The sequence below is a fragment of the Rhipicephalus microplus genome, chromosome 10, assembly GCF_043290135.1.
Source record: "Rhipicephalus microplus isolate Deutch F79 chromosome 10, USDA_Rmic, whole genome shotgun sequence".
NCBI classification, from domain to species: Eukaryota; Metazoa; Arthropoda; class Arachnida; order Ixodida; family Ixodidae; genus Rhipicephalus; species Rhipicephalus microplus.
The window spans coordinates 92,754,551-92,766,879 of NC_134709.1; the positions used below are offsets into that span (position 1 = coordinate 92,754,551).

At 46.2% G+C, this 12,329-nt stretch overlaps 1 protein-coding gene across 1 annotated transcript in view; it reads right to left on the reverse strand.

Moving 5' to 3' along the window:
• Nucleotides 1-664: 664 nt before the first annotated feature.
• LOC142774480 (uncharacterized) overlaps nt 665-12,329 on the reverse strand; it is a 47,410-nt gene continuing 35,745 nt past the window's right edge. Inside the window, exons 4-5 of the mRNA XM_075874821.1 lie at nt 9,161-9,235; nt 665-866 (exon numbers count right to left, since the gene is read on the reverse strand). Coding sequence (XP_075730936.1) covers nt 706-866; nt 9,161-9,235 — 236 coding nt within the window. The 3' untranslated portion in view covers nt 665-705. The remainder of the gene's footprint in view (nt 867-9,160; nt 9,236-12,329) is intronic.

Consider the following 12,329-nt stretch of genomic DNA (forward strand, 5'->3'; position numbering starts at 1 on the left):
CGGCACTCTTGTAGTTTCACTATTGATCAGACTGTTACTTTTTTTTTCTTCAGCCATACCCTTCATAATAGGCAGCCTGCAAACTTTTAAGAAAAGTAAGTTTCCAACACATCCGAATCTCACGCAGAGGCAATGCAATTCTAAGTTCTCTAATATGGGCGGCGCAAATACAGAGGAAAAAAGTCTGAGATTTTATAAGCCGAAGCATTGACTTTCCCTCTCAGACACTTTGACTCGACATTATCAAGTGAGTGCGAAGTTACAATAAAGCGCAAAACTAGTTTTAGCTCGCCAATTGCAAGCTTACACAAAAGAGTAGCAGCCTTTTCGACCATACGAAGAAGCGCCGCACTGCGCAGAAAAAAAGCGGGCCACGTCCACCTCTGGAAACAAGCCTTCCCCGTGTGATTGAGGGCCACCGCAGTGGTCCAGTGGCTAGGGTTCTCGGCTGCTGACCCGAAGGTCGCGCGATCGAATCCCTGCTGCGGCGGCTGCATTTTCGATGGAGGCAAAAATGCTGTAGGTCCAAGTGCTCAAATATGGGTACACATGAAAGAACCACAGGGGGTCAAAATTTTCGAAGCCCGTCATTACGGCGTTTCTCATAGCTATATGGTAGTTTTGGGACTTTAAGTCCTACATATCAATCAATGCTTCTCTAGAATCATCAACAATTGCAAATTTATTTACTTCCACATACTTGCATCAGCACTTGCTCCTGAAACCAATACAGATTGCATTTGGATCAATACAGCTTGGTTTGAAAACCAAGTGCTTTCTAGTGCCACATGTATCCTGCAACACTTTGTCACACTCGTTCCTTTTCGATACCATTGAGTTCCAGGTGAATTGTTCACAACCACCTTCTGCAAAAAAAAGAAGACGAAATTAAGCTTGACTTTGTACACTTCAATTACGCCTATTTCTTATACACTTTGTATGGTTTCAGAGCACCGTTCCCTAACGTCCTTAAAGGCGCTCGTTGTTTGCTGCGAAAGTAGTCGACAAATAGATAACGAGCTATTGAAATAAGAGCCGGCCACTCGCTTGGTTGGCAATATGAAGTGGTTCATCGTTAATGAAAGCTTTCTTTCTTTATACAATAAGTTTGGACGCCAAAACCTTCTATGATATTTTTTATTTATTTTTTATGGGCAACATTGTCCATATTCAGCCCAACACAAAGACTGCCATACATGCGCTCGCGTGCTTTCTCAATTATCCATCGTTATTATTAAGAGAATTGCAAGGCACGTTTGAACCTTTCCGAAATTTTCAGGAAGTGGTCGGTAGCATTCGGGTGACGTGTTGGTTGAGTCTGTTGGAATGGCACCACCGCATGGAGTAATAAAGTGGTGACGCCGACAAGGTGGTGTAGCGGCCGCATATTGACGCGCGTATGTGCCAGTGGTGAGAACAACGAAGGAGCGCGAGTGTCTTTGGCCGAGGGCAAAAGACGAAGACGTCGTTGCAGTCCGTTTCCTGCGATCGATAAATCGTATTTGTTTGAGGCGCGTTGTGTGCTCGTCAATCTCGCGTCGTCACACTGGTGGAGGTGCTGGGTACGTCTTCATGCTTGGCACCCCTTCGCGGACCCGACATTCAAGCCCGGAATCACTACCACCCGTCGACACACCAGTCCACCGTTCCAGCCGCCGTCTGCGAGGCCTAGCTCCCGAGCTTAATCCCTTTCCAGAAACTGCCAGCAATCTCTTGCCTCCTTCAACCACCATGGCCACTGCAGCTACATCGCACATGACACTTCAGAATCCCATGATTCCTGACTGCTTTCATGGTGAGACCTATGAAGATGCACAAGACTGGCTAGACCAGTTCGAACGCTGCGCGAAGTACAACCAGTGGGCCACCCCAGAAGACAAGCTCGCGAATGTGTACTTCTACCTGAAAGACAACGCCAAGACGTGGTACATCAACAGGGAAAGAAGCATGGCTACGTGGGATGACTTCCGCAACCAGCTGATTGACACCTTTAGTAGTCTTGACAGAAAGGAGAATGCGCAACGTCTCTTGGAAGCTCGAATTCAAAAACCAAACGAGAGCGTCGCTATGTTCGCCGAGGACATGACCCGTCTTTTTGGCAGGGCGGATCCCGAGATGCCGGACGACAGGAAGCTGCGGTATCTAATGCGAGGCGTGAAGGAGCAACTGTTTGCTGGGCTTGTGAGAAATCCGCCAACAACAGTAGCTGAGTTCACGAAAGAAGCCACAGCTATTGAACGGGCCCTACAGCAGCGGTACCGCCAGCAGAACCCGGTCAACGTTCGAGCGAGTAGCCCTGGCACGACTGCGGCGAGCCTCTGCGACAACGACAGGCCTCTGCTGGAAGTCATCCGGGAGATTTTGAGGGAGGAGCTTCGGCAGCTTGGTTTGATTCCAGCAACTGAACCGACGCCGGCATTGTCTTTTGTCGCTGATGTTGTCCAGGATGAGGTCCGCCATGCTCTCTTTTCATCCGGCTATAATGGTGTGCGACGACATTTTACTTATGCTGATGCAGACCGACGCCCCGTCGTCGCTCCTTCAGCACAGCAGACCCCAATGACTGGACCACCACCAACCCTGCAAACACAGCCACTGTCAGCACCGACCACTTTCGCAACCTCACCGATTCCTCCGACAAGACGAATGCCGTATAACCAACATGCCCCACAACGTAGCCCCACAACGTGGCACAATAGTGAGTCTCCACTTACCTACCAGCGTCGGAAAACCGATTTTTGGCGTACCGCTGACCGTCGACCGGTATGCTTTCATTGTGGCAAAGCTGGGCACTTCTACAGAGTTTGCCGTTATCGCGACGCTCAGTACTCGAGATTTCCTCGCTACCTTGATTACACTGCGTACGACGATCAACGCATGTACAACTACGCCCATGTGAACACACCGCCGCAGAATCTAGTAATGCCCAGATCACGTTCTTCATCTCCTGCGCGGCCCAGTCCACCTAATCGTCGAAGTTTTGCCGACGTCAGCAGGGGCAGGTCCCCTAGCCCGCGACGGGGAAACAAGACGCAGTGACCTCGGGAGGTGGGGTTGCCAATATTCGAAATTCCGAACAGCCCCCATTGCAGACAAGTGACAGCTCGAAGCCATCGATACAGAAGAAGACGACAGCAACGACTAATTCGACGAATGAGACAACTGCTGACGTAACCGACGTTATTAGCGCTGACCTCGTCGTTCACATTGACGGCCACCAAGTGACGGCACTTGTGAACACTGGCTCCCACTTTTCTATAATAAGCCCACAGCTAGCCGAAAGGCTAAGGAAGGTGAAAATGCCATGGCAGACACCCAATATAAGAACTGCAGGAGCACAGTTGATGACACCGGTTGGAAAGTGCACGGCCCGACTCTTCATTGCTGGTTCCACCTTTGTCGCCACCCTCGTCATTCTCCACGAGTGCTGTAAACAGCTCATATTGGGAATGGATTTCTTGCGCGAATACGGGGCTGTGATTGACATCCGTGACAGAAGCGTAACGTTCACTGTAAGCTGGAAGACTGCTACAGATGAGGAACACCAGCCACCTCGCTTCCGTATTGCCGATGACGACATCATACTGCCACCACGAAGCTGTTCCCTCGTATCCGTGCACTGTGACAAGTTACAAAACGGTGCTGGCATCACTAAACACATCAAGGAGCTCGCATTCACTAGCGGCATCTCTGTTGCCAGGGCTGTCATCACTGTTATTGACGGATGCGCTGAACTACTATTGACAAATTTCAGCAGAGAACGCAGACACATAGTTAAAGGCACGGCTATTGCCTAGTTTGACGAACTCTCGCAAACAGAAGATTGTCATTTAGTGGAGGAAGCAGCAGCGTCTACTATCACTACACCGACACCTGTCGACGTTGGTCCAATGTCATCTCCCATTGAGCGAGACTGCCTTCTCACGCTGATCAACAAGTTCCACAGCTGCTTCTCATCCACATCAATAGTTGGTCAAACGGCACTGACGAAACACCGCATCATCACGGATACAGACGCCAGACCCATCCGGCAAAATCCTTATCGAGTCGCCCCAAAGGAGCGTGAGGCAATTCAAAAACAGGTGAAAACGGTGCTAGAAGATGGTGTTATTCGGTCATCTAACAGTCCTTGGGTATCACCTGTAGTACTCGTCAAAAAAGGACGGTAGCTTGCGTTTCTGCGTCGACTACCGTAAGCTTAATCAGATCACAAAGAAGGACGTCTACCCTCTGCCGCGTATTGATGATTCATTGAATAGACTACGAAACGCACGCTACTTTTCGTCTATGGACTTTAAAAGCGGCTACTGGCAAATTGAACTGGATGAGAGAGATCGTGAGAAGACCACCTTTGTTATGCCCGATGGACTTTATGAATTTCAGGTTTTTCCTTTTGGTTTGTGTTCGGCGCCAGCAAAATTCCAGCGTCTAATGGACACAGTTCTGTCGAGACTTAAGTGGCAAACCTGCTTGGTGTACCTCGACGACGTGATTGTCTTTTCGGCAACTTTCAAGGAACACTTACGAAGGCTCGAAGCAGTTTTTGAAGCAATACGCTTCGCTGGTCTTACTCTAAAACCAGAAAAGTGTCACTTCGGCTTCCACGAACTTCAATTCCTCGGTCACAACGTAAGCAGCCAAGGGATCCGACCCGACCCGAATAAAATTGCTGCCGTGGCAAACTTCCCGACGCCATTAGACAAAAAATCAGTGAGACGTTTTTTAGGACTCTCTGTTTATTACCGGCGGTTTATTGCTAATGTTTCATGCATCGCATGACCAATGACACAGCTTACTCGGGAAGATACTCCCTTCAGATGGGGCGAAGACCAACAGCAGGCATTTCACGAGCTTCGTCAGCGAATGCAAACACCCCCCGTGCTGGCCCACTTCGATGAAGACGCACCGACAATACTTCATACAGACGCTAGTAATGTGGGTCTTCGAGCAGTGCTCGTGAAGTCGAAGGACAACAATGAAAACGTGATCGCCTATGCCAGCAGGACGCTGTCCCGAGCTGAAGCTAATTACACTACGACGGAAAAAAATGTCTTGCGATGGTATAGGCAGTCCTGAAGTTTCGTCCTTACTTGTACGGCCGCCCATTCACTGTTATCAGCGATCACCACTCTCTCTGTTGGTTAGTCAACTTGAAAAATCCGTCTGGCCGCCTTGCACGATGGAGTCTTCGGCTCCAAGAGTTTGACTTCACTGTTGCCTACAAGTCGGGAAAACGACACACCGATGCCGACTGTCTTTTTCGGTCTCCTGTTGAGACGGCATCCCCGGACAACGACGATGACGACACGGCCTTTCTCGAAATTGTGGACACTGCCACCTTTTCTCAACAGCAGCGTGGCGATGCTGAGCTGCTACCACTTATAGATTACCTACAAGGGCGAGCGAACAGCGTTCCGAAGTTATTTGCGAGAGGGCTGCCGTCGTACTGCTTGCGAAATGACGTTCTTTATAAGAGGAACTTTTCACCCACCGGTAGCAGCTACTTGCTCGTCGTTCCTTCTTCGCTTCGCCGTGAAGTACTGCAAGCCTGTCACGACGAACCTACCGCTGGTCACTTGGGTTACGCAAGAACATTGGCGAGGATAAGGCAGAACTATTACTGGCCAAGACTTGCCGAAGTTGTCAAAACTTACGTGCAGGCATGTCTAGATTGCCAGCGCAACAAGCCACCATCCATCAAACCAGCTGGCCTGCTGCAGCCTGTTCGAGTGCCGGCTACACCGTTTGCACAAATTGGCATGGATTTTCTGGGCCCCTTCTCAAAGTCTGCCACTGTAAACAGGTAGATAATCGTCGCCACGGATTACCTGACCCGATACGCGGAGACAGGCGCTCTGCCACGGGCAACGGCAGCTGAAGCGGCGCAATTTTTCATCGAAGCCATCGTCTTAAGACACGGTGCCCCCGCAGTAGTCATCACCGACAGAGGTACTGCGTTCATGGCCGAGCTTTTGGACACCATTTTCCGACTAAGTGGTACAGCTCACAGGAAGACAACGGCGTATCATCCCCAGACCAACGGGCTCACCGAACGCCCTAACAAGACCCTGGCTGACATGATAAGCATGTACGTAGATGTAGAGCACAAGAACTGGGACATCATTTTGCCCTACGTCACGTTCGCGTACAACACGGCTCGTCAAGAGACCACTCGGAAGACACCCTTTAGTCTCCTTTACGGACGCGAGGTTACAACGTTAGACGCAATGCTCCCTCATGAAAATGATGGCAATGAGACAGACGCCGAAGAGTTTACCCAGCTAGCAGAAGAAGCCAGACAACTTGCCAGGTTGCGAATCACCAAACAGCAAGACGACGATGCCAAGTATTCCAACCTCCGGCACAGACCCGTCATAAACAACGTAGACGAAAAAGTATGGGTATGGACACCTGTTCGTCAGCGTGGGCTTTCCGAAAAGCTGTTGCGAAGATACTTCGTACCCTACAAGGTTCTGCGATGCATTAGTGACGTCAACTACGAGGTTGTTCCGGACGGCGTGCAGTGTTCAAAGCGGCGCAGACATTCACCAGAAATTGTCCACGTGCTTCGGATGAAGCCTTACTTTCAGTGACTAACTGTGCAGTTTTGGTTTCGCCTTGCTTCTCAAACGTTTAACATCGGGACGATGTTTTTTTAAAGGGGGAATAATGACGCGCGTATGTGCCAGTGGTGAGGACAACGAAGGAGCGCGAGTGTCTTTGGCCGAGGGCAAAAGACAAAGAAGTCGTTGCAGTCTGTTTCCTGCGATCGATAAATCGTATTTGTTTGAGGCGCTTTGTGTGCTCGTCAATCTCGCGTCGTCAAAATATTCTCGCTCCGCTTATGGTGTATTAAGGCTATCGACGGAATCTGTTGATAGTCTGAATCCGTCGTAGATGCGGAGGGCTAATCTGCGTATGATCCGCCTGCAGGCGCACTCACACCAGGGGCAGGGTCTTTGAGAGAAGAGCCGGATACTTTGAGGTTACCTGCACTTACTGCTAGCAGACCGGTTGGATGGTATTACATAACATGAGGCTGGCAGAACGTAAAGCTGTTTCAATGAAGAGCATTGTCGAGGTCTTCAGTTTGTTTCAGTTAAGATGTCGTTGTAGTGGAATGTCTGGTTGGCAAGCAAAACCTACTGGGCAGAGTATAGCTGGATGGCAACTTTTTTTTACATCTATCTCTACTGGATAACAGATACAAACGGCAAACATTGCACTGCAGTTCTTGAGTTTTCCTTCTGTTGGTTTGAATTTTCACGTTGAAATCAGTGTAAAACATGAACCGACTTCTGAGACTACCGCTTTCGGCAGCAGTGCCACTTTGCCTGCCGCGAAATCTCCTGTGTGCAATGATTAAAGCGGTAACTTACCCTCTATACTCTCAAACCTTCCGAACAGCACGCAGTACAAGCGACAGGTATCAAAAAGGTGACCGTTGCTGAATAGGGCCCCAGAAGTCAACTTCCGGGGCAAGCAAAGTTGAAATTAACATCGAGGATAGCCGTACAGGATAGATCTGAAGAAAATTGTAACCGTTGCCCGCGCATTTTCCCGCTAAGGCTGCGGTGGACCGCCGCCACATTCTCGATGCGAAAAACAGGTTAGGCTGACCCATTCGTGAGTTACGCGGACGAGGCGCAGAAAAGCAGAATCGCTGATGTGAGGTTATGCGACACGTCGTACATCCTTCCAAATCCGGATGAGGTTCATCATGGGATTGCACCAGAGGGCTTATTACGCTGCAATAACAATGCGACGCTCTGAATCAAATAGCGGGTGGTTTCTACGCTTCGCTCTAAACTTAAGGGCTTTGACAGAATAACCCAGTGCTGTCATTTACTACTGGCTCAGTGTTATAAAAAATGCTTCGTTGCATTATTTCCAGATGGCACCATATTCTACGCAGTGCCTTCAGACAGAATACTATCGTTTTTCAACGTCCTTTGCAGTGAAGCACGAGGATACGCAGCCAATTTCATCGTTTCTATTTTTTGTACAATAGCAGCGGCATACCACTACGGTACCTATTGTTTAACTCCCAGGCATCTTGAACTAGTGAATGTGCTCATACTATAGAGCATTTAGAACAGTTTGTGTTCCGTGAGCGTAAACCAGGAAGCAATATCGGGAGCGCCGCACTGTTTCGGCGCGGCTGTGATCGTTATGATTATTTTATATAGGACGAAATTGCAATATGGTGTAATCGCCCACCGATTGCTTCAAGACACTCGGTGAATGATCAGAAAAGGTCTGTGACGTGCTAGTAGGATGGACTATGTCCACAAAAGATGATGAAATATATGCGAACGACCCCTGCTTCCGAGTGTATAAATTTACTGGTCTAGTGCATCGTGTTGAGAACAGCATAGACTAGTCGCGGGTGCAAATAGAAATACTAAGCCTTTAGTTTATGACTGAAATTGAAGTCTAGTACTGCTACTACTTAGACATAAAAACGCTATTTGCCATTGCAACATAGTAACATTTATGCCGGTTCAAGGCTTTGAAACTATCATATGATAATGACGGATGCCATAGTGTATCAGTCTAGAAATTTCGACCACCTGGCAATCTTGAACATTCTCCTCATCGTAAACTCATGCTCCTCAGTCCTTTTGGCAGTTTCCGAAAATGTGGCCACTACGGCCGGCAGATGAAACAACTCTCGGATCACCATTCGAAGACATTAACCTCTAAACCACTCTGGCAGGTTGCCATGCCAACATGACTGTTCGAATCGAGCGAGGGTATGAATGACATGTTTGTAGTCGTTTTTTATATATCGATTATTAATAACTTGCAAACTTTCTGAGTTGCCCAAGTGCATTTTAAAATAGTTTTTAATTATGTCAGAGAAATAGCAGTTGCATGCTCTCAATGTTTCTCTCTTATTTAATTATGTTTCAACCACGCTATTGTCGTTGTCGAAAAACAACATGAAATATTTTTCCTTGGTACAACAATAAAATCTTGCCTTGATATTATTATAATACATATCCATAATGTAAGGCTATATGCATGCGCTGGGCAAAAAACAATTATGATGACACGTTACTGCATTGTGTACTTCATTAGATCAATGAAAGTTCTATTAAAGATTTACAGTATAGAATATTTTATAGTAAAACAAAGAGCTTCATGTGACACCTACCTGGGTGGCGCTTTAGAATAAAACATTTTTCAGACGCTGACCAGTACAACAGAAGATAAGTTTTCGCTTCTTTTGCTATAAAAGAGACCACATGTCAAGTGCATAAAATAAAGAAACAACCGCGAAAATAATGACATAGGGAAAGAGAATTCTTCGCAGAACACAGATATTCTAGATCAGCAAATAAAAAACAGCCCCCACAGCAATTTTGTTTTTCCTTCATTTACTATGTCACGGATGTCGACGTATAAAACGTTTATGAGGCGGCTGAAAAGAAAAAGTCTCATTAGCTCCAATGCCGTGAAGGGCACCCATGTAGTTCGCGCATGAATGAATCAAACTGCAAGTTATAACCAGTAGTCTAAATACGTGTTATGCCTAAATATATTGTATCTTACATCATCATCAGCAGCAGCCTGACTACGTCCCCTGCAGGACAAAGGCCTCTCCTATGTTATGCCAGTCAACTTGGTCCTGTTCTTGCTGCTGCCAGTTTATACCCGCAAACTTCTCAATTTCATCTGCCTACCTAACCTTCTGTCTCCCCCTAACCCGCTTACATTCTCTAGGAATCCAATTAGTTTCCCTAATCACCAGCGGTTATCGTGTCCTCGCGCTACTTGTCCGGCTTATGTCCATTTCTTCTTCTTGATTTCAACTACGATATCCTTAACCCAAGTGTTTTCTCTAAATCACTCTGCTTTCTTCTTGTCTCTTAAAGTTACACCTACCACTTTCTTTTCCATTGCTTGCTGCGCAGTCCTCAATATTTTTATGCTGAACCCTCTTTGTAAGTCCAGGTTTCTGCCCCGTAGCTAAGTACCGGCAAGATGCTGCTGTTATATACCTTTCTCTTGAGGGATAGCGGCAATCTAACTGTCATGATTTGAGAGTGCTTACCAATTGTGCTCCACCCCATTCTTATTCTTCTAGTTCCTTCAATCTCGTGGTTCGTCTCCGCGGTTATTACCTGTCCTAAGTAGACATAGTTTTTATTAAAAACTTCAAGTGCATTATTACCGATTTCGAAGCGGTGCTCTCTTCTGAAGTTGTTGTACATTACTTTCGTTTTCTGCAGATTGACTTTAAGATCTACCTTTCTGCTCTTATTGTCTAACTCCGTAATCATGAGTTGCAATTCATTCCCCGCGTTTCTCAGCCATGCAATGTCATCGGCGAAGTGTTGGTTTAAGATACTTTCCATTAACTCTTATCTCTAACTGTTCCCATTCTAGGCTTCTAAAGACCTTCTGTAAGCACGTAGTAAATAGCATTGGGGAGATTGTGTCCACCTGCCTTACACCCTTCTTGGTTAGTGTTAAGTTGCTTTCTAGCACTAGGGTAGCAGTTGATTCCCTGCAGATTTCTTCCAGAATTTGTATGTATGCATGATCGATACCTTGATTCCACCGTGTCTGCATGACGGCTGATATTTCTACTGAATCAAACGTCTGCTCGTAATCTATGAAGGCTATGTAGAGTGGTTGGCTATATTCTGAGCATTTCTCTATTACCTGCTTGATAGTATGAACATGGTCGATTATTGAGAAGCCTGTTCGAAATCCTGCATGTTGCTTTGGTTGATTTAATTCTAATGTTGTTTTAATTCTGTTAGCAATAACCTCGGTAGATAGCTTGTACACTACGAAGAGCAAGCTGATCGGCCTGTACATCTTCAAGTCCTTGTCATCCCCTTTCTTACGTAATTAGATGATGTTAGCATTCTTTCAAGATTCAGGTACTCTTCCCGTCAGGACACACCTCGCAAACACGGTAGCTAGTATTTTCAACACAATCTGTCTTCCATCTTTCAGAAGATCTCATGTTACCTGATTCTCGCCAGCAGCTTTGCTTCTTTGCATGCCCTCCAAGGTACTTCTGAGTTTTTCTATCACATTCTTATTATTCTTGTATCTTACACGACAGGCTAAATGTTCGGCAAGATTGTGCAAACTGACATTGAAAAAAACAAAACGATGACCATAGTATAAGGCCAAAATGTCGAACATCTCTCATCAACCTAAGGCACATAAGTTGATCAAGAGAAGTCTAAACACACATAACCACCAGGGATGTCTTTTGAATTTCTGGGCAAATCCTCACGGTTTATTCTTGCTGGAAAAAATTGTCACTGAAGAAAATTTTTACAAAGTGGTAAGTAATGCTGCCAGCATGATTTGGAAACACTGAGCACTACTAAAAGTTAAGAAACAATTGTGTTCATTCCCAGCTAGTAATAATAATATTACCATATTCGGGACATTAAAACTGTTCTTGAGCTCATTTCACCCTGAAAGGCGTTAAAGTGAACACTGACGACTATTAGGATGTGTTGCGAAATAATAAACTGAGACATACACTTACAAATAAACATCGCGGGAAACTGCAAAAGCTGTCTTCCTGCCGCTTGATAACGCTCGCGCACATTCTGGTGAACAAGCCATCAAAGCTTTAAAAGGTTACGAGAGACTAGAATTGGGAAAACACCCATGATACACACCTTATTTGTCTATAGATAGACCATTGATACAGATAGATCAATACAGATAGACCATTGAAGGAAGCGCTTAGTGGAAGATATAAAACAAATCCAGTATTCATTGATGTAATTCATAATTCATTAGAGGTGCAAACGGAAAACTACTTTCCGAATGAACAATATATATCTTACTTTTGACGAAAATGTGAATGAATAAAAGGTATAGAATAGTGAACTCAGCAGAGTGGCTTGTTGGCTGAGTTGGTTCACTGTTACCATAGATCATGGCGCGAAAAAAAATACGAGAGAAGGTCCTTCTCTCGTGTTTGTTTTCGCGCCATAAGCTACGATATGGTAGATTCAAATGAAATATTATATGAAGTAAGCCTGAAGCTTACTCTTTTGCATCAAATGCCTACAAATGCGGGTTGAAGGCTGCCATGGAATCAAAAACCTTTTTTTGTGTGTTGTCAGTCTTCTGCACATGAAGCAAGCGTAAAAATAAAGACTTTGCGAGCCTTCTCGTAATGCCTGTTGAGACAGCACGCATCTGGGCTGGCAACCATGCTCTTGCGTTCAAAATTCGCTAGTGCTGCTTGAGGGATTGCCACCCACTCCTCCCCATAGGCGCCTCATAACGGTTCTTTGTGGAGCACTTCTACACTGCTGAACGAGTCGTCGACGTGGCAC